This window comes from Ambystoma mexicanum, chromosome 4p, assembly GCF_040938575.1.
Source record: "Ambystoma mexicanum isolate Mex_15411 chromosome 4p, UKY_AmexF1_1, whole genome shotgun sequence".
Lineage (NCBI taxonomy): Eukaryota > Metazoa > Chordata > Amphibia > Caudata > Ambystomatidae > Ambystoma > Ambystoma mexicanum.
The window spans coordinates 96,823,913-96,846,820 of NC_090927.1; the positions used below are offsets into that span (position 1 = coordinate 96,823,913).

Genomic DNA, 22,908 nt, shown 5'->3' on the forward strand with positions numbered 1-22,908 from the left:
TCCACTAGCAAGAGCAGCTCGATCTCACAATCTAATACACTACAATACACAACCAATCAGTTTCTGAACAAGTTCAGCTCCCCTGAAGTGGGAGCAAAATGGCACTTCCGTTACTTTAAAAAGGGGTAAAAGACAAGGTTATAAGAATCAAAAGCACAAATACTTTCAGAAGTAGGGCAAATAGTTCCAGTTCACGACAACCAGTAATTCAATTCAAGAGGCCTGGGCCAAAGTCAATGGTTCAGAGTCTTGGTTAGGATAGCACAGTTCTGGTAGAAAACGGTTGTTTTTGCCACGGTTTTTAGAAATAGTTGGTCAGACGAAAAGTTAGATGTTGGTTTAGGGAAGGACAAGCCTCCAGAGTTTGGGAAGTTTCACAAACTTTCACCGTGGCAGAAAGGATTTCCTGACCGCGTTTGCACAGTACCTTTTAAATGAAGGAGAGCTGTAGCTGAAGCAGTTGTTCCTGGCAATTCGAGCAGATCTCGCTTTTCCTGAGCCTCAGTCGTGGGGACAAGAAGGAGGACAATAGGTGGTTCCTGCACTGCCCAGGGAAGAGGCCACAAGCTTGGCTAAACGTTGGTTTAAGGTGTGAGTGCTTTAAAGACCACAAACTGGTATCCTTCCCACTCGCTATCCGGTTTTCAACAGCACTCTGAATAAACTTCGACCACTATAGGGACGGTGTCCAGGTGACTTGCGAGTTGGGTGTTCCCACCAAACTCAAGGGAAGAACTTAACCTTGAAGGGCTTCTCTGTTGATGGAGTTTCAGGCAATTTGGACCTGCAGCAGGGCTTCACCGGTGGACCAGGAGTTACAGCAGTCGTCTTCTTTCAGCTCGTCTTCGGTTCTTTCGTTCCAGGGGTCGACTCTGCTTTCCAAGTCCCAGAGGACTGCTTTTAATCAGTTTCCTCCATTCATTTCAGCCTGGCTGTCACTCACACAGCAGGGTGGCTGTTCTTGCCGGACAGCCAGCCGGCCAATCATACCAGAGTGGATTCAGGTCTCCTAGGAGACTAAGCACATGGAGTTTCGAGCAAATCCCTCACATCCTGTCCACTGCAGACACTCGGGCGCCAGAGGAGGGCTTCAGCACTGAAGCCCGCCAAAGGCCAACGAACAAAGGGACCAAACCTGGTTTGGCGCACAGAGTTAAACACAAGAAGGACCTTTCCTAAAAGAAACAGTGAAAAAAGTCAACCAGAGTCTGTTTTTACAGATAGGTCTTGGGCGCCATATTGAAAAACATGGCTGACCCGATTTTTTGTTACAGTTGTTCGCGGTCTAGAAAAATCATGATAGCTTGTTAAAAACCACTGCCACCAGCCATTTAAAGTAGAAAAGGGTAACATTTGACTGTTACATGAGTGTTTAGACTCAGGGGATGCTAGGCAACCCCTCCAGCACTCTATAGGAAGATAGTGTGTGCTGGGTCTGTAAATTTAAAAAGACTAGTAAAGTCAATTTAACTTTACATGCTCTGGGGGACAGTAGTCAGTCCCAGAGAAGGTATTTAAACCTTGGCGAGTCTGAAAGACACCCCTGTGCCACTGCACTGACGGTGCTGTGTAACACACAGAAAAAGATGATGCCTATGGAGATGTTTTGAAACTGCATATCCAAAGTACACAAAAGTAAAACACACATCAAAATACATGAAAGGGTGGGAAAAAAGGCTCACACTCCTTCCAGGTAAAAATTAAAATCCTAGAAATCCAGCAAAGTTGCTGGGGGTCTCAAAAGGTAAGGGAAATTAGCACATTCTTGTGAATTCTCCCTAACACTATGGGGGTCATTACGAGGTAGGCGGTAAGGGGTTAACGGCACCGGTAAAGGTGCCGGAGCCGTCAACCCCTTACCGCCACATTACAAGTTCTGCTCGCGGGACCTGCTAAGGCCACCTGGTAAAACCAGACGTCCTTAGCGGGTCCCGCGAGCAGACCAGGGTGCTAACAACGGGCCCGTTATTAACGGGCCCGTTGTTAGCACCCTCCCCATTCCCATTGATCCCTATGGGGGCTCGTATGGGAATGGGGATGGGTTCCTTGAATGAGGAATTACCGGGCCCTCCAAGGTCAGAATGGCCCGGTAATTCTTCATTCAAGGAACCCGGTACCCGGTAAGGGGGTAGCCATGCCGCTAATAGCGACATGGTTACCTCCTACATTGTAATGACCCCCCCATGTATTTCTTTGGGGGTCATTACGAGTTTGGAGGTAGACATGGTGCTATTAGTGCCATGGCTGCCTCCAAAGTCGTGTCCGGGTCCCTTGAAAGGGGACTTACTGGGTCATTCCAACCTTGGAGGACCCGGTAAGTCCCCATTCAAAATACCCATCCCCAGTCCCATTTGAGCCCACATAGGGCTCAAAGGGAATGGGAGGGAGCTAATAACGGGCCTGTTAAGAACAGGCCTGTTAAGAACAGGCCCGTTATTAGCTCCCTGGTCCTTTAGCGGCTCCGGCTAAGGACGGCTGGTTTTACCAGCCGGCCTTAGTGGGACCTGTTAAGGGACCTCGTAATGCGCCGGTAAGGGGTTAACGGCACCGGCATCCTTACCAGTGCTGTTAACCCCTTACCACGACCTCGTAATGAGGCCCTTTGTCTGATTCCACACTCCGTATTCCTGTGTCTGATTCCAGGCTATGGGCCTCATTACAAGTTTTCCGGTCTGATAACTACGGTACCAGTAAACTTGCCAGTATCGTAGTTACCAGACCGAAAAACTACGAGTTCTGCTCGTGGGTGCCTTCCCATCCACCAGGTCTAACCTGCCGGCCGTACTGGCACCTGCGAGCAGAGTATGTCGGATGCACCGGTACCATTCACGAATGGTGCCAGTGCATCCGGCCTCCCCATTCCCATTGAGCCCTATGGGGCTATGGGGCTCAATGGAAATGGGGGAAGAATATTTTCTGGCACACAGGAATGGGCAATTACCGGGTCCACCAGGGTTGTAATACCCCGGTAATTGCCTATTCCTGGGAGCCGGAAAAATGTGCAAGTTTGGCAGCAGCCAGCCGGTTTCACTGACAAGGCGACCGCCAAACTTGTAATGAGGCCCAATGTATTTCTTTGTCTGATTCCAGGCTCTGTATCCATGTGTCTGAAACCAGATTCCTTATTCCTGCAGCTGTTTCCAGACTGTGTACTTCAGACTCTGTAATTCTTTGTCTGATTCCAGGCTCAGCATCCATGTGTCTGAAACCAGATTCCTTATTCCTGCAGCTGTTTCCAGACTGTGTACTTCAGACTCTGTAATTCTTTGTCTGATTCCAGGCTCTGTATCCATGTGTCTGAAACCAGATTCCTTATTCCTGCAGCTGTTTCCAGACTTTGTACTTCAGACTCTGTAATTCTTTGTGTGATTCCAGGCTCTGTATCCATGTGTCTGAAACCAGATTCCTTATTCCTGCAGCTGTTTCCAGACTGTGTACTTCAGACTCTGTAATTCTTTGTGTGATTCCAGGCTCTGTATCCATGTGTCTGAAACCAGATTCCTTATTCCTGCAGCTGTTTCCAGACTGTGTACTTCAGACTCTGTATTTCTTTGTCGGATTCCAGGCTCTGTATCCATGTGTCTGAAACCAGATTCCTTATTCCTGCAGCTGTTTCCAGACTGTGTACTTCAGACTCTGTAATTCTTTGTCTGATTCCACACTTCGTATCCCTGTGTGTGATTCCAGACTCTGGATTCCTGCATGTGACTCCAGACTGTGTACTTCTTTGCCTGATTCCAGACACTGGGTGACATTGCGGGTTTGGCGCAACTGTGCCGGTAAAACCGGCAGGTAGCCGCCAGACCTGTAATGAATTACAGGTGCCCGACTTCCCACTGCCACCAGGCCATTCCGAGTCCGGTGGCCGGGAAGTCAGGCGCCGGTAATTCTGTTAGTCCCCATTCCCTTGGAGTCCATTAGGACTGCATGGGAATGGGGAGCACGGAAGCATCGGCACCGTTAATAACGATGCCGGTGCTTCTGTTATGGCTTGGCTACCATGGCCGCTGTGTCTGCCAGTGTCTGCCCTTTCGGGCACAGCGGCTCTGGCAGGCAAACCCGTACTGTGCTGGTCCAGAAACAACAGTGCCAGTCAGCTTACCGGCACCGTTGTTTCCGGACCGGCGCAGTTGTAATGAGGCCCATTGTGTTTCTACAAGATTGAGATTCCTTTCTCTTCTGTGCAATGCTGGAAATGGACAGAAATTAATCGGGGAACCCTCTCCCCCTTGGGAGGGGGTGGAGGGCGAGTGGCATTGCCCCAGGCCAGGTCAGGTAACTCAGTTCTCCTCTTGGAACCAAAGCCAGGTGATTTGCATAAAAGCAAACAGCTTTTTGGAAACATAAGAATTCTCCTAATTTTACATTTCAAACATGTCTGTGTTAGGGAGAATTCTCATTTATGGCTAATTTCCCTTACCTAGTGAGTCCCTCAGCAGCTTTGCTGGATTTCTGGGGTTTCTTTTTTTTTCACCTGGTGAGAGTGTGAGCCTTTTTCCCCACTCTTACAGTGTATTTTTGTGTGTGTTGTACTTTTTGTGCTCATGGGCTATGGAGTGTCACCAACTCCCTAGGCATCATCTTGTTACTTGTGTGTCACACCGTACCTTTAGTGCAGTGACACAGGGATGTCTTTTAGGCTTCCCTTGTGAACTCCATTTCTGGGGATGACTACTGTCCCCCAGAAACATGTAAAGTCACCATTGGCTTTACTAGTCCTTTCAAATACAGATCCAGTACAAACCATCTTACAATGGAGTACTGGATGGGAATATCTTTCCCCTGTCCTTCTGTACCTCAATGGGCACTTTGTGTCCCCCCCTTCCCGACTCGACATGGCTGGTGGCAGTGGTAACGATCATTTTTTACACGGATTGCCGTGTTAGTGTTCTGGCTGTGGTGACAGACGTGAACATAAAACCCGCTACCCCATATCGTTTTTATCTTTGGTCCTAGCGTGACTTTTCGCCATTTCGTGTTGGAAAGGTCTTTCTAGTTGTTTGCTTTAAGCACCAAACCAGGTTTGGTTTCCTTGTTTGCCATCCTTTGGCGGGCTATTGCAAAGAAGCCCTCCTTTGGCGTCTGGTTGTCTAGGTAGGATGAATGTGAGGGAGGGGTTTAGTAACCCCCTGCACAGGGTCTCCTTAGAGACCCAAGTCTCAGTTTGTGTCGATCAGCTGAGGTGGTTGTCCGGGCTGGACAACCCCATTGCTGTGTGATTGACAGCCAGGCTGCGTGAATGGGGGATTTTGGCATAAAAGGCAGGACTCTTGGGCTGGAAGTCAGAGTCGCCACTGGAACTACAAGAACCGAAGAGAAGTGGAGAAGAAGGCGGCTGCTGAAACTCCCGAGTCCTGGTGAAGCCCTGCTGCAGCCCTGAGATATCTACCCTTCAACGACAGAGAAGATCCAGTCCGGAGTCTTCTTCCCTTGAGCCTGGTGAGATCAACAGCTCACCTTCTACAGCCAGGGAATCCTCTTCTGGGTCGAAATCACTGCACTGAGCTGTAGTGGTCCGGATAGCAACCAGAAGAGCCCTCTCCTGTTTTTAAGGAGCGCACCTTTTATTCATCATTGCTTTGCTGCTGCTGGCTTCATCCCTGGGTAGTGCAGATCGCTTCAGACGTCCTCTTTCTTGTCTCCACAACTGACGCTTCAGGAACCGTGAGTCTGCAGGAACAACTGCCGTGGCACCAGCTTTCTTCATCCGAATAAGGTGCTATGTCCATTTGGTTGTTCTCTCAGTCCAACCTTGAGGAATTGGGGTGAACCCCTTTTCCTTTCCGAATGCTTGTCCTTTCTTTCTTCCGTTTTATAACTTTTGCCTCCCTTTGACAATATCCAGTACTCCTGGTAACGTTAATCTGAACTATTCTAACCGTGTGATCCTCGACAACAGAGCCCCTGCTCCATTTTGACACTAGCGCAGGCCTATGGACTTTTATCTGCCTCTTAGACCACGTCCTCTGATTCTATTGCCTTGACAAAAGTATTGCCTATGATTTTTATCCACTATTCCCTTGTTTTAATTCTATGTGCTAAGTGTGTTTGACTACGGTTACATTTCTTCCCACGGGTACGCTTTTCTTTCGTAAGACCGAACTTTCATTACTGTCAAAAAGTGATTGCGGATTAACCCATGGTAACGTCTTTGTTTCACAACACCGGTCTGTCAAATCCAAAGGTACTTACCTTGAATTGACCTGAACAAAAGGAATTGGTTGTGTGTGGTATATTTAGAGTGTGGTTCTATTTAATAGAAGTGAAGTGTTTTGTGAACAGATGGTTTAAAAATAAATGTACTTATATTTTTTAACCAGAAACCTTGAGTCAGTGTTTGCTTGAGTTACAGTGATTGCTGTCCTTTGTGTAACTATTTGATACTGCTCATTTGCTTTTGAGATAAGTCTGGCTGCTCAGCCATCGCTACCACTTTACTGTGTTGTACGGGCTTGTACCAAAGGTGAAATTGTACTGTCACTTGTAGTCTTAATTGTGTGTAGTGTTCCCAAAGGGTACTGCATATAATTCTACCTAACAGTCTGTAAAAGTGATTCAGGAAGAAACGCTTTTAAAAAGTAATGTACGTTGGACTATTCTCTTTTAATTGGTCAAAAATACTCACCCTAACAAAAATATGTCTTTCCATTGCAAAACATATATACCATTTTGTTCCGCTTCTGAGCAGGCTGTGTGGCTTTGACTGTCCTGCATTTGCGTGTAAGTCTTTTGAAGAGAGGGCTGTTTGTGCGTGAGACTCGTCTTGAGAGGAGAATTGGGAGTTGCTTTGGCTAACCCTGAGGCCTCAGAGTTATGGCAACACACACTTTGCTGGAGCTTCAGCCTAATTCCTTGGCTGCTTCTGAGTGTTTTCCCAGACTCCGTATTCCTCTTTGATACCCACAAGATGTGTGACTTAGAACCATCTTTGGAATCTCAGACTTGGTACTCCCCTGTATGCAGCCAGACTGTTTCCCTGTGCGCAGTACTGGATCTCAGCATGGTTAGCACACATGTGGGCCTCCTTGAGACCCTGAACACTTGTCACAGGTAAGTGTTAATTTCTTTTGTTTGGCTTTTTTTTTTATAACACATTGGGCCTCATTAGGACCCAGGCGGAGTGGGTTTCCGCCAGCGCTAATCGCGGCGGACCCGTCCGCCGTACTACGAGTTCCCTTAGCGCCATGGAGGTTTTCTCCGCCTGGTTTTACCAGGCGGAGAAAACCATGGCGCTACGGGACCTCGTTGTTAATTACGCCACCGTATTTTACGGTGGCGTAATTAACTCCTTCCCCACTCCCATTATACCCTATGGGGCAAGAATGGGAATGGGGAAGGGCAGAATGGGGATTGGGGATTTACCGCTCCGCCGAGGTCGGAATGGGGCGGTAAATCCGCCAACCCCCATGGCGCTATCGACGGCTTTCCGCCGTGCTTCGCGGTGCATTTAGCACCGCGAAATCCGCCTGGGTCCTAATGAGGCCCATTGTATTGTTTTTTCCATCTTAACATGGCAAAACATACATTCTTCATGTAAACATTCAACCTATATGACCAGTGAAACAGTCCTTGGTCAGGTGAAAGAAGAACAAGAAAGAAAGTAGAAAGAAAAGGAAAGGAAAGGGTCTTGCAATGTCCGTTGTATCTCACGCTATATGCCAGATTGGACTACTTTTGTACACTGTGCCTTATCATCCATTGTTCAGGTTGGTACAGTCATTGGACTTCCTCCCATTTATTCCATATTTTGTCTGCTTTCCTCGGACACCCCCTGGCTGTATATACTCTCCGTTCCATTGCAATGCATATGTTGACATCCGTCACCCATTGTTCGTACTGCGGTGTTATTTCCGAACCCCATAATTGTGCAATGTTCCTTTTAATTATTGCTGAGGTCGTCGATAGGAGCAACTTCTCGTATTTTGATGCTTCTCCCATCCTCCTCTATCCCAAGCAGGTGTAGCTTCGGATCTCTGTGTATCGTTGTCCCCAGTACCTGTGAGAGTTCATCGCAACATTTTTGCTAGTACTGTTCTATATGGTTGCAGTCCCACAGTATGTGGAAGAAGGTTCCCTCCTCTCTCTTGCACCGTAGACAGTGTGGGTCAGTTGTTTTCCCCCAGCGATATTATGCCACCCTTGGGTAGTAAATCCTGTGTAGTATTTTGAGCTGGATAAGTCTAAGTCTGCCCGAAATGGCCACCTCCCGAGGGTACTTGAGGGCCCCCACCCAGTCTTCCGATTGTATAAGTCCTATGTCTCTTAAATGCTTACATTTTGTACCTTCACGCCGTTTCCCTTGTCTTAATAGTGTGGTATGCCGGATGCTCTTTTGCTGTGCTTGATCCCAGACTCTTTATCTGTCTGTGTGATATCCGATTCCTTATCCCTGTGCGTGAGCGAGGACTCTGTGTTGATGTGAGTGACCGCAGACTGTGTGTATCAGGTGCGAGCACAGTTTCTGCATTTCTGTCTATGGTTCTGACCTTATTATTCAAGTGTGTGATCCCAGATGCTGTGTTCTTGTGTGTAATGCTAGACTTTATTTCTCTGAGTCATCCGAGACCCTGGCCGTTTGCTGGGGGGTACGGGGAGGGGGGGCACTCTCTCTGTGGGTAGTTATCGCTATAAACCGCTTGGCTAGGGGCTTCACCGGCATTTGGACCTAGTTTAGGTGCTCACTGCACTTGGTACCTAGGCCAATAACTGGCAATAAAGCCCACCGACTCTGGGTTTGTTATATAATTGGAATCTATATTCAGCAGCACAATAACTAGGTTTGGCACACCCCAGTGTTATCCCACACACTTCTCGCTTGTGTTCCTGCAAATGTGTGTGGTTGCTCTTTATTTCTGTGTGCGATCCCAGACTCTCCATTCCTTTGCTTAATTTTATTCTGTCTCCTTCACTCCTGTTTACAGTCCCAGACTTTACATTCCTGTGTTTGGCTCTAGACTATACATACCTCTGTGCGATTGCATCTGCTATATTCCTCTATGGTATGTTTTGTGTGAGTTTATTCTCTTTATTCCTGTGGTGTAGTCAATCATCTTGTACCCCTGTTTACGGTGCCAGCCATTACATTCCTGTGTGTGGCTCTAGACTATACATTCCTGTGTCCAATTGCATCCGCTGTATTCCTCTATGGTATGTCTTGTGTGAGTTTATTCTCTTTATTCCTGTGGTGTAGTCAATCCTCTTGTACCCCTGATTACGATGCCAGCCATTACATTCCTGTGTGTGGCTCTAGACTATACTTTCCTGTGTCCAATTGCATCCACTGTATTCCTCTATGGTGTGTCTTGTGTGATTGTATTCTCTGTATTCCTGTGGTTTAGTCAATCCCCTCCACTCTTGTTTACGGTGCCAGACTTTACATTCCTGTATATGGCTATAGGCTACACGTTCCTGTGTGTGTTTGCATCTGCTGTATTCTTCCATGGCATGTCTTGTGTGATTGTATTCTTTGTATTCCTTTGGTTGAGTCCATCTCCCCCACTCCTGTTTACAGTCCCAGACTTTACATTCCTGTGTGTGGCTCTATGCTATATATTCCTGTGTGCGATTCCATCCGATGTGTTTCTCTATGGTACGTCTTGTGTGATTTTATTCTCTGTGTTCCTGTGGTTGAGTCCATCAACTGTACTCCTATTTACGGTCCCATGTTCTACATTCCTGTGTGTGGCTCTAGACTATACATCCCTGTGTGCGATTCCATCCGCTGTATTCCTCTATGGTACGTCTTGTGTGATTTTAGCCTCTGTATTCCTGTGGTTGAGTCTGTCTCCTCCACTCCTGTTTACAGTCCCAGACTTTACATTCCTGTGTGTGGCTCTAGACTATACATTCCTGTGTGTGATTACATCCGCTGTATTCCTCTATGGCATGTCTTGTGTGATTGTATTCTTTGTGTTGCTGTTTGAGATCCTAGTCTCTGTGCTTTTATGTGCTCCCAGGTATTGCATTCTGCCTCTGTGAATTTACTGGGAGTGAACCTCGAATCTGCTTCCTGTGTGTAGTTGCAGCTGTGAGTTAATGCCAGACCCTTCTTTGTTATGCTAGTCTCTGCTTCCCTGGGCTTGGGTTCATAATCTGTATCCCAGCATGTGATTACAGATTCTGCATTGATGAATTTAATTATATTATGTTGTGAGTTCTAGTGTGTGTGATTCCATCCACCCTGTGTGCCTGTGTGTGTGCCCACACTCCATATTACTGCGGGCATGGTCCAAGACCCTGTATTCTAGAGTAGGAATAAAGTCTGCATGATCGTGGGACTGATGCAAGAGATGACTTCCTGCACATGATCACAGCCTGCACTTTTCAGTGTTTGCTTTAAGGGTTAATATTTCGGTGTGTGATCCCATACTTTCCATTCTTGTATTCCGCTGTGTGTAAACCCAGACTGTGAAACTGGGTGATACACAGAGGTTGATCGGTTTCCCTACAGGCTTCTCTCCACCAGATGCATTGTATAGACTTTATGCTACTGATGCTACAGCCTGGAGGGCCACATGCAAGTGATGCTGTAGCCTGGAGGGCCACATGCAAGTGATACTGCAGACTGCAGGGCCACATGCAAGCGAGGCTGCAGCCAGGAGGACAACATGCAAGTGATGCTGTAGCCTGGAGGGCCACATGCAAGTGATGCTGCAGCCTGCAGGGCCACATGCAAGTGATGCTGCAACCTGGAGTGCCACATGCAGGTGATGCTGCAGCCTGGAGGGCAACATGCTCGTGATGCTGCAGCCTGGAGGGCCACATGCAGGTGATGCTATAGCCTGGAGGGCCACATGTAAGTGATGCTGCAGCCTGCAGGGCCACATGCAAGTGATGCTGCAACCTGGAGGGCCACATGCAGGTGATGCTGCAGCCTGGAGGGCCACATGCTCGTGATGCTGCAGCCTGGAGGACCACATGCAGGTGATGCTATAGCCTGGAGGGCCACATGCAGGTGATGCTATAGCCTGGAGGGCCACATGTAAGTGATGCTGCAGCCTGGAGGGCCACATGTAAGTGATGCTGCAGCTTGGAGGGCCACATGCAAGTGAGGCTGCAACCTGGAGGGCCACGTGCACGTGATGCTGCAGCCTGGAGGGCCACATGCAAGTGATGCTGGAGCCTGGAGGGCCACATGCAAGTGATGCTGCAGCCTGGAGGGTCACATGTAAGTGATGCTGCAATCTGGAGGGCCACATGCAAGTGATGCTGCAGCCTGGAGGGCCACATGCAAGTGAGGCTGCAGCCTGGAGGGCCACATGCAACTGATACTGCAGCCTGGAGGGCCACAAGCAAGTGTATTTGTATTTGTTTGTATTGATATTTATAAGGCGCTTTCGCCAAAGAACACATAAGATATTTAAAAATAACAGCGGTACAATCTCAATCAGACAGCAGGGTAATCATGTCATGAAACAGAAGATGGAGAATGAAGATAGGAATTCAGAGGGATATGAAAAAGACAATGAGTAGATGAGCAACGAATTGAAATATGAAGGGAGTGCCAATGGAAAGGCACGAGAAGAAGCATAGGAGGGTTTAGGGATCACCAGACGAAATGACGATTCAGAGCGAAGAGCTCTAGTAGGAATATAGAAGGGAACAAGAGAAACAAGATATGAAGGACCATGAAGACATTTAAAGAGGATAGCAAGAAAGTGAAAGTGAAAGTGAAAGTGATAGAACAGCAGCAGTAGAGTGTGCAGAAGAAATAGAAGCTTGTGGGGATAGTTCAAAGAGCAAACGAATAGCAGAATTATAGCTCGAGCGAAGGGGAGCTAGATGAGAGCCAGGTAATCCAATCAACAGAGAGGAACAGTAATCAATTTGAGAAAAGACTAAAGCAAAGATCAAGAGTGTAGTGGCGTGAAAAGAGGAAAAAGGACGTGCACGCCGAATATTAAAGAGAACAAAGCCACAGTTCTGGGCCATTAGAGCAATATGAGTGGAATAGGAAAGAGAAGGGTCGAAGAGGACAGGAAGCTGAGAAGGAGGAAGGAAAAGAGAAGAAGGGGGAGGTACAGGGGAGGGAGAAGCAGTAGGAACGTTAAGATTGTCAGTTCTGGAAGTATATAAGTGGAGAAAATGAGAGGTCATCCATGCTTGAACGGCAGAGAGACAAGCAGATACCTGAGAATGAAAATCTTCAGTAAATAAAGAGAAAGAAAAGAAGATTCGCGAATTGTCCACATAAAAATGGCAGGACAAATGAAACGAAGAAATAAGAGAAGACAGAGGGATAGTATAAATCGAGAATAAAAGGGGACCAAGAACAGAACCCTAGGGAACTCAATAGAGGCTGGAGTGGGGAGCTGAGTGCTGGCCCGCCCAGGACACCAGATAAGTGCGATCAGACAGATAAGACTTAAAGGAGCCAAGCGCTGAACCCGAGATGCCCAGAGAAGAAAGAGTGGAGAACAAAGTGGGCTGATCCACAGTGTCAAAAGCTGCCGAAAGATCAAGTAGGATAAGAATGGAGGAAGGTTTACTGTGGAGACGTGCAAGAGTGCTGTCACAGTAGAATGACCCCGCCTACATCCGGATTGAAGAGCCGGAAGAAGTGAATGTAGATGAAGATGAGAAGACATCTCAGAGTAGACAATTCTCTCTAGATGTTTAGCGAGAAAGGGAAGTAACGAAATACGTCAAAAGTTGGAAGGACAAGAGGGGTCGAGTGAAGGGTTTTTTAAGATGGGTATTTACACTTGCATGTTTAAAAAAATCATCAGGAAAAAGCACAGAAGAGAGAGAAAGATTAATGAACATAGAAAGATATGTGGGTGTTTTAGGATGAACTAAAGGGATAAGAGAAGAAGGGATGGGATCCGAAGGAGAAGCAGTAGAATGAGCCTGAGTAAGAAAATGCACAATATCTGTAGCCGCGAGAGGAGAAAAAGAATAACTATGCAAAGAAGGAGGAGGGGAAACCAGAGAAGAAGAGGGGGGAGAAGCACAAGCATGAAGATTCGAGATTTGAGTGGTACAGTAGTAAGCACGATCAGTGGCAGAGACAGGAGAGGAATGGGAAGGGCCAGCAGAACAAGGAGAGAGAATAGAGTTAAGAAGCGGATGAGAAAGCCGAGGATGTTGAGAAAGAGATGTAGTCCAGGAGGAGGAATGGTGTTTTTTACTTGCCGGAAGAAGGGTGTCATGAGAGGACGGGCAGAGACAAGAGGTCCAGATCATGAGGAGGTTGGGACCTTTTCCCCCGGCGTTCAGGTTTCCAGCGGGAGAGGCAAAGAGCTAGGAGAGAAGGAGTAAGCCATGGACATGGAGTGAGAGCATGTGAAGGATAGAGAGAAGTGAGAGCTGTGTGAAAAGTATCCAGACCAGAGTCCACAGCTAGAGCGAGGGGAAGAAAGCAAAGAAGTCAAGGAAGACATACAAGAAGATCAATCGAAGGAGAAAAGATCACATCGTAGAAAGGATTTAGAAGAAGGGGGCATGGGAAGAGGAGGAGGAATAGACATAGCAAATGACAAGAGAAAATGCTCATTTGGAAAATGGAAAATGGAAAAGTGATGCAGCAGCTTGGAGGGCCACATGCTACTGATGCTGCAGCTTGGAGGGCCACATGCTACTGATGCTGCAGCTTAGAGGGCCACATGCTACTGATGCTGCAGCTTGGAGGGCCACATGCTACTGATGCTGATGCTTGGAGGGCCACATGCTACTGATGCTGCAGCTTGGAGGGCCACATGCTACTGATGCTGCAGCTTGGAGGGCCACATGCTACTGATGCTGCAGCTTGGAGGGCCACATGCTACTGATGCTGCAGCTTGGAGGGCCACATGCTACTGATGCTGCAGCTTGGAGGGCCACATGCTACTGATGCTGCAGCTTGGAGGGCCACATGCTACTGATGCTGCAGCTTGGAGGGCCACATGCTACTGATGCTGCAGCTTGGAGGGCCACATGCTACTGATGCTGCAGCTTGGAGGGCCACATGCTACTGATGCTGCAGCTTGGAGGGCCACATGCTACTGATGCTGCAGCTTGGAGGGCCACATGCTACTGATGCTGATGCTTGGAGGGTCACATGCTACTGATGCTGATGCTTGGAGGGCCACATGCTACTGATGCTGCAGCTTGGAGGGCCACATGCTACTGATGCTGCAGCTTGGAGGGCCACATGCTACTGATGCTGCAGCTTGGAGGGCCACATGCTACTGATGCTGCAGCTTGGAGGGCCACATGCTACTGATGCTGCAGCTTGGAGGGCCACATGCTACTGATGCTGCAGCTTGGAGGACCACATGCTACTGATGCTGCAGCTTGGAGGGCCACATGCTACTGATGCTGCAGCTTGGAGGGCCACATGCTACTGATGCTGATGCTTGGAGGGTCACATGCTACTGATGCTGATGCTTGGAGGGCCACATGCTACTGATGCTGCAACTTGGAGGGCCACATGCTACTGATGCTGCAGCTTGGAGGGCCACATGCTACTGATGCTGATGCCTGGAGGGTCACATGCTACTGATGCTGATGCTTGGAGGGCCACATGCTTCTGATGCTGATGCCTGGAGGGCCACATGCAAGTGATGCTGCATCTTGGAGGGCCACATGCTACTGATGCTGATGCTTGGAGGGCCACATGCTACTGATGCTGATGCTTGGAGGGCCACATGCCACTGATGCTGATGCTTAGAGGGCCACATGCTACTGATGCTGATGCTTGGAGGGCCACATGCTAATGATGCTGATGCCTGGAGGGCCACATGCCAGTGATGCTGCAGCTTGGAGGCCCACATGTGAGTGATGCTGCAGTTTGGAGGGCCATATGCGAGTGATGCTGCAGCTTGGAGGTCAACATACTACTGATGCTGATGCTTGGAGGGCCACATGCTAATGATGCTGATGCCTGGAGGGCCACATGCCAGTGATGCTGCAGCTTGGAGGCCCACATGTGAGTGATGCTGCAGTTTGGAGGGCCATATGCGAGTGATGCTGCAGCTTGGAGGTCAACATACTAGTGATGCTGCATCTTGGAGGACCAGATGCTACTGATGCTGCAGCTTGGAGGGTTACGTAATAGTGATGCTGCACTTTGGAGGGTCACATGCTACTGATGCTGCAGGTTCGAGGGCACTTGTTAGGGATGCTGCAGCCTGGATGGCTACCCGTATAAGTGATGCTGCCCAGATCCTACCATGGAACAAGATCTGTTCCCGAGGGTCTTGTTTCATGGCCTTCTCCTCCATTTGGGCCCAGGGTCAACCTTGACTTTCATCTTCACGAGGATATCCTCCTTCCCACTTGGGTGTTAAGGGGATGGATGGCTTCTGACTACTCTCTCAGTTTGGAGGGGGGGAGGGGTGAGTCTTTACCTGGATAAGACTGCACACCCTAGACAATGTCAGGAGCTGTTTGCAACCTTCTGTCCAGTGCATTCCAGGGGAAGGCCTACAACTGAAGTGCTCTGCAGGTAGATCTGGACAGTCATTAGCATGGTGTGTGAGGCGTTTAGGCTGCCGCCACTTTGTACAGTGCAGGGTAGAAGCACTAATGCTATATACACTTCTTGGCCAACTTTCAAGGATGTCTTTGTGGGGGAAATGTGCAGGGATGCAACCAGGGTGCCCTATTAGATCTTTAGAAATCACTGAAAGCCACACATGCAGCTGCCATAGCAGTCTCTCAATTCAGCAGTCTTGTCTTGGATTAATGTGTGATTGGCACATTAAAAGATGCTTTTGGTTTCCCTGCATTTGGCTGTTTGTGCTGTTTTTGTGGTGTGATTTCTGTTTTTATAGTGCTGTCCACATCCTCATATGCTGATGACTGGTACGAAGAGGTAGTTAAGGTCATTTAGTTCACTCCACTCCGGCTAATGTGTCCTGCTGTTTCTCACCCCGGCCCTATGTTTCTCTCCCACCTGTCATTTGGGGTAATTGCTGAGGGGTCTATTACTGGAATATGGGCAGGATACATTCTGGGTAAATTGTCCTTTGCATCCCCTCCCCCATGCCAGGGGAATCGTCAGGGGCCACCTATAAAAAAGGGGGATTTCTGGCAAATGCCTCATGAAGTGAGGGCTGGGATGAAGGTGAGAAAGACTCAGAGTAATGGGTGCACAATGACTGTGTGATGATGCAGATAAGAACAGCACAAGGTCTGGCCTCACCCCCACCTGTTCCTAGAAGCAAACAAAAGTACAAGCTGAGAAGTGAGCTGTAAGCATTGCAACCGCCATAAAGAGTAGAGTAGGTCGCGCCACACAAGTAGGGTGAGGCGTAGAGTGCCCTCACAAGTTTAGGGAAAGGTTGCAGAATGCATAGATGGGGTTACACAAGTAGCATAGAGATGGGCCTAGGTAGGGGTAGGCTGCAGAATACATGGGCAGGAAATAATGTATGGCGTCATGCAACGCACGAGACACGAAGTACATTAACATGGCAGAGATTGAACCAGAGCCCCACCATCTTTCCGACAGACCTTTGAAAGGCCTTCCTTCTGAAATAGTGAATCCTGACATCAAAACTGCTTTGCATACAATCCCAAGCCACACGATGTTCAGAGAGATGCTCAGGCATTAAGGCCAGTAAGCAAGGGGGCCCCAACAGGGAATCGAAACCACGCTAGATAACATTCGTCAGAAGCACACAGCATGCAACTCTAAAGTTAATTCGTTTTTATTGATAACAGTGAGAAAGTACTGATAGCCTTGATCTCCAGGTGCAAATAGCTACCATACCAAATGACCGCCTAATGAATAAATGGACAGTGCAGCACACACGGTTTTGGATAGCAGGAAAACTCAATAAATAGATGAAAATGAGTTCTGAACAGTGGTTTCCTACCACGTGATGGGAACAGTGATCATTTATTCCAGGCCTAGCCAGATAGTGCACTTGCTACTCCCTTAGCACATCTATAGACTGACGACTTGCCAAGGCCACAAACACATTGGCAGACAAGGCCTCAGGTCTGGGAACGAGAAGGAGTCCCTTCTTCAAACTGAATCACAGCGGTCCATTCATCTCCTCTCCCTCACCACGCACCCTGGCATTACATCAAAGTGCCCAAAATCGGATAAGCAAACTATTAACCAATTAGGATTCTGTCTGCTATCTTGGCTAATGCAGCATAGTGACAACCAATGATATGTTAGAATGAAGTGAAACATTCTCATTCGGACGGATTTAGGAGGAGCCATCAGTTATAGAATACCCAATAGTGGTAGCCCTCGCATACAGAATGTATAGTTGTTATAGCTTATTAACCAATAGGATAAGTGAATAAAAGTGTTTTCTTATCACTAACCATGACATCATTTGTGACATGTATTTGATTTCAAAGTTGTGTTCTGTGTTATATTGTTCATGGAACGCTGTGTTACACGCACTCCCAGCCATTTTTATTGGATTAAAGCTGGGTTTTCTCTTGCACTTGGTGTTACTATTTGATACATAACAAAATGAATTGAGTATCACTTATCAGTCTGGCACTACCTTCACCCCTGGAATTGCACAGTCACCATTGCAGCATTATCAATCCCATTCCTGACACACACCTCCTCCAGGTATTGCGGGATTAGCAGTAGCTGCTGGTTTATTACTCTGAAGCCCACAGAGGGCTTAGAATGGGCGTGCAGCGCCCTAGAGTCTGGGTTCCGTATAGGGTGGGTTCGTCCATACAGCCATACTAGTCTACGCTGTGAATACGAGCGAGGTGTGCATGGCTGGCCAGTTGCAAAGTCATGTGCTCCGCACCAGTTTCTAAGGGACAATCCAATCTCGTGTAAGACTCAGCATGTTCAAGGGACATGCTTTTTGTTTTTTTTATAATAAGTTGTATTACATAGTGCTTCATTTCAGATTCCTCCAGCTTCTAAGTGCTGTAATAACAGGATTTTATTATTACCCCATTTTGAATGGTAGTCGACTTATCACATTCAGATGGTGGAACCGCTAGGCTGATGCTGCCATGAGTTTCGAACTCGCAAAGCGCAAGCTGGCCACATGTGTGAGGCCATTGCTGTATTTGTGAGCTATCCACCTAGACAACACATCTGGAATAAAGCGACAATACATGGTGAGGAGATGTCTTATCGAGGCACAGACTGCCTTTCACCCTTCTGAAGTCAGCAGCATCGATATGATATGATATTTTATTTGTATCGCGCTCATACACAAGTGTTTCAGAGCGCGACGAGGCAAGGGAGGGGAACAAGGGAAGACAAAAACAACGATATTACTAGGCCCAGTGACATTGAGAACACTCAAGTGCAGGGGAGAGGGAAGGGAGGAAAGTGCAAGGGAGAGGGTAGAAGTGAAAAGTGCTAAAGAGGGATAACAACAACAACATAAGATATTGCAGCCAGCAAGATGGCAAGTGCAGGATTTAAAGCGCGGACACGGGGGGTCTAAAAGTGCAGGTAAGGGGACTGTAGGGTTACAGATACAGACCCAAGTTCAAGGGATTCCCGGGGGCAGTGTGGGTGTGTGGCTGCGTGGGCAAGGACCTGGGCCCGAAATCAGAGGGTAGCCAGGTGCACAGTGCCGAATTAGACAGACCAGCAGGGGAGAGGAAGGGCGAAGGCAGAAGCAAAGAGGAATTGAGTTGGGCATTAATTCATCTAATAGGAAAGCACAGAGATAATACTTTTTTTCGTGTGTGCGCTTTAAAGGTTATTAATAAGACTGCCACACAACTCAACAACACTCTTTTTCTATCAGGACTAGAAGGATATTTACACACTGAGCAATTTATCCCGGGTGTTGGAGGCGTGGTGGTACTGTCTAGATAATAAAGCAAGTGGGAAGTCATAAGGGGTACAAGCCATCAGTTATTGGGGTAACTGTATGTTTTTGAATGTAATGCCTAAAATGCCCCTATTTTGAACCTTAAAATGTTGATACATATGAATTTTGAGACAGTATTTACTTTAAACTCACTGTTTTTTGTGGGTTTCCTTAGGGCAAAAGAGTGTGGAACCCAGCATGCCTCCGAAAAAGAAACAGCCGAAGGACAAGGCAAAAAGTACTGGCGGAAAATCTGCAAAAGGTGCTCCTCTCCAAAAAAGTGAGGGGCAGGGGGAGGGCGAGGCAGCCGCTGAGCGAGTTGTCACGGAGACCGAGGCCCTCCTTCAGCAAGAGCACGACCAGCTGGCGCTCAGCATGGAGACCTTCAGGAAGCGGTTGGATACGCTGAGGCGGGACAATGAGTTCTTGCAGGAGGAGGCCCAGAGGGTCCGCGTCGAGAGCCAAGAGTACATGTCCTACATGTCCAAGAGGACCCAGAAGCGGGAGAACACCATTATCACCCTGAGCGACCAAAACCAGAAGGATCTGGAAGACCTCCGAAGGCAGCGGGAGGAACTGCTCAGCCAATTCAGAGAGAAGGAGGCCGAGCTCAATGATCAGCTGCTTCAGAAAGAAAATAAACTGGCCCACCTGGGCCAAGAGATCCAGGAGCTGCAGCCAATCAAGGACCTGCAGCAAGAGCAGATTGCTAGGATCAAGGAGCTGGAGCAGGAGGTGATGGCCACCAGGGCCAAGAATGCAGAAACCCTGCTGCAGATCAAGGGCGCGTTCCTGCACGACAAGGCCGCATTCAGGGAGGACTCGGAGCAGCAAGTGCTGTCGCTGGGCAAGGAGGCCCAGGAAGAAGCCGAGCGCTTCATGAAGGCACACAACGAGGGCGTGGTGCAAGAGAACCAGCAGCTGCGTCAGGAGCTCCTGCACCTGATCCGCCGCTCACGTGTCCTGCAGGCACACAAGCTCCATCTTGAGAGGCAGAACAAGCAGCTCGTCCAAGAGGCGCAGTATAGTCAGGCAATGGAGCGATGTCGCCGCCGCCAGCAGCTAGAGCCCTTTCTTCGAGGTCTCAGCATTGAGGAGCTAGAGGATGTCATCAAAGGCTCACCAAATGAACTGCAGTGAACAACCTTGGGGACTGTCAGGCACCATATCTCTTCTGTATGGATGGTCCGCCTTCTACAAGGGCATTATGGGAGCAGTCTGCATACTCATTGCCTATAGCAGTGCAGACAATGGAACGCATCAACTCCGCCATCATGAATGTCATCTTCTTCATCGCTTATCCATGGATCTGGTGTGAAACCCTGGAGTTAGTCAAAGCCTACACCCACTGAACCTGACAGTTTCATTTTATTTGCAGATTCTTTGACAGATTCTTTGGCTAAAATGTGGTACTGGCTTTAAGAGTAGGCCTGGCTGCTCTAGGGCAGGACACCCCAGGGCACACACAAGAATAGAAAACAGGGTCCTGGTTCCACTCGCCCGGTGCATGTATTGACAGTATAGCTTCAGATTCAGCAGATCAGAACATGTATATAGACTGTATCTCCAGATTCCCAAGGCTACTACATACATTTAGAGTGTATCTCCAGATTCCCAAGGCTACTACATACATTTAGAGTGTGTCTACTGTTTCCCCAGGCCAATACATGTATTTGGAGAGTAGCTCCACGTACTGCAAGCTAGTACAAATGTTTAGAATGCATCAACAGATTCTCCATGCTGGTCTGTATAAAGGGTACATCTCCAGAGTCTCCTGTATATGATGTTATAAATATGTACTTATAATGCATCTGCAGTTTCTCCAAGCCAATACCTTATCATATTTCCTAACCATATCTCCATATTTCCTAGGCTTCTACATATATTTAGAGTGTATCTACAGTTTCTCCAGGCCAATATATGCATCTAGAGTTTAACTGCAGTTTTTCCAGGCCAGTAATGTGCTCAGAACCTACTTCCAGATTCAACAAACCAGAACATATATTATGATTGTAGCTCTGTATTCTCCACGCTTGTACATGTATTTAGTGTGTATCAGAAGGTTCTCCGGGGCAATACATGGATTTAGAGTGCATCACGAGATCCCCCATGCCTGTACACATATATTAAGTGTATCTTCAGATTACCCAGGGCAGTACACGTAGTTAATGTGTATCAACAGATATCCCGGTCAATGTGTATTCAGAGTGTGTCTACAGATTTTCTAGGCTGGCACATAGATGTAGAGTGTGTCTACAGATTCCCCAGGCCAATGGATACATTTAAAGTGTACCCCTAGACCAATACATGTATGTGCAGTGCATCCCCAGATCATCCAGGCCATTACATGTATTTATAGTGTATTTCCAAAGCCTGCAGGCAAATATATGTATTTAAAGTGTATCTACAGATTCCCAAGGCCAGTACAAATATCTAGAGTGTATCTCCAGATTTAGCAGGATATTACATGTATTTAATGTGCATCAGCAGATTTCCAGGCCAATATTTGTATTTAGAGTGTTACTCCAGATTCTCCACAGTGACACATGTATTTAGATGGTGTCTTAGATTCTCAAGGCCAACACATGTAATTGGATGTATCCCCAGTCTCTCTAGGCCAATACATCCAATTATAGTGTATTTCCAGATTCTCCATTTGACCACATGTATGTAGAGTGTATCTCCACATTCTTCAGCCCAGCGCATACATTTATGGCATGTCACCAAACCAATGTAAATATTTAGAGTGTATCAACAGACTCACCAGAATAATACATATATCTAGAGTGCACCTCCAGATTCCCCAGGCATGCACATGTATGTTGAGTGTATGTACAGATTCTCCAGGCCAGTGCATCTATTTTGAATGTATCTCCATATTCTGGTAGAAATGATCACAAAACCCATCAATACAAGCCTTACATATTTAGGGCAAACTCCTTCACATTAGTTTGTCATTACTTGTATTAACATAAATCCAGGAAACTGGCCCTTTGGTATCTGATTACCGCAGTTCACATAGCATACAATGTAAGTGTTATATTTACTAGCGCGGTATACCCTTAAAGCTATGGTGGTTGGTGGCAATATTTCCGATGCTCCCTTTGGTCTACAGGACCGTTACCGCGTCAATCAATACTGCGCGGTCAGCTTGCCACAGAGCAGAGTGGGATCTGACACACTCCAGACACCACTCGTCTATATCTATATTAACTCCTTTGCATTAGGATATCTTATCAGGGAAACGCAAGCACATTCCCTGAGGACTACAAACGTAAATGGTAGCTCAGGGCCAACTCAAAAGTTAGTGTCTCTCAGGGAAGTGCAAAAGTGTTCAAAAGCAAAGTTCTTCATATTTGGTTAAGCCCAAGTTCTGATCTCTCCTGGCAGTCTAACATAACAAAATGGACGTGAAGAGAGTGTGCGAAGTGACTTCAAACCAAACCCAAAGGATTCCAAATGAAATGTCTCTTATGATTTCCCCCATTCAAACACAAAGGATTCCAAATGAAATGTCTCTTGTGATTTCCCCCATCCAAACAAACCCAAAGGATTCCAAATGAAATGTCTCTTGTGATTTCCCCCATCCAAATGGAAAGAATTCCAAATGAAATGTCTTTTGTGATTTCCCCAACCAAACAAACCCAAAGGTTCCAAATGAAATGTCTCTTGTGATTTCCCCCATCCAAACAAACCCAAAGGTTCCAAATGAAATGCCTTTTGTGATTTCCCCCATCCAAGCAAACCCAAAGGATTCCAAATGAAATGTCTCTTGTGATTTCCCCCATCCAAACAAAAGGATTCCAAATGAAATGTCTCTTGTGATTTCCCCCATCCAAACAAACCCAAAGGCTCCAAATGAAATGTCTCTTGTGATTTCCCCCATCCAAACAAACCCAAAGGTTCCAAATGAAATGCCTATTGTGATTTCACCCATCCAAGCAAACCTAAAGGATTCCAAATGAAATGTCTCTTGTGATTTCCCCCATCCAAACAAAAGGATTCCAAATGAAATGTCTCTTGTGATTTCCCCCATCCAAACAAAAGGATTCCAAATGAAATGTCTCTTGTGATTTCCCCCATCCACACAAACCCAAAGGATTCCAGATTAAATGTCTCTTGTGATTTCCCCCGTTCCAAACAAACCCGAAGGATTCCAAAT

General features: G+C 47.3%; 1 protein-coding gene across 1 annotated transcript in view; it reads left to right on the top strand.

The window, feature by feature from the left end:
• Nucleotides 1–22,025, top strand: part of CCDC121 (coiled-coil domain containing 121) — a 27,870-nt gene extending 5,845 nt beyond the window's left edge. The window contains exon 2 of the mRNA XM_069605442.1: nt 18,922–22,025. Within this exon, the coding sequence (XP_069461543.1) occupies nt 18,945–19,886 (942 nt within the window). The 5' untranslated portion in view covers nt 18,922–18,944 and the 3' untranslated portion in view covers nt 19,887–22,025. The remainder of the gene's footprint in view (nt 1–18,921) is intronic.
• Nucleotides 22,026–22,908: the final 883 nt, after the last annotated feature.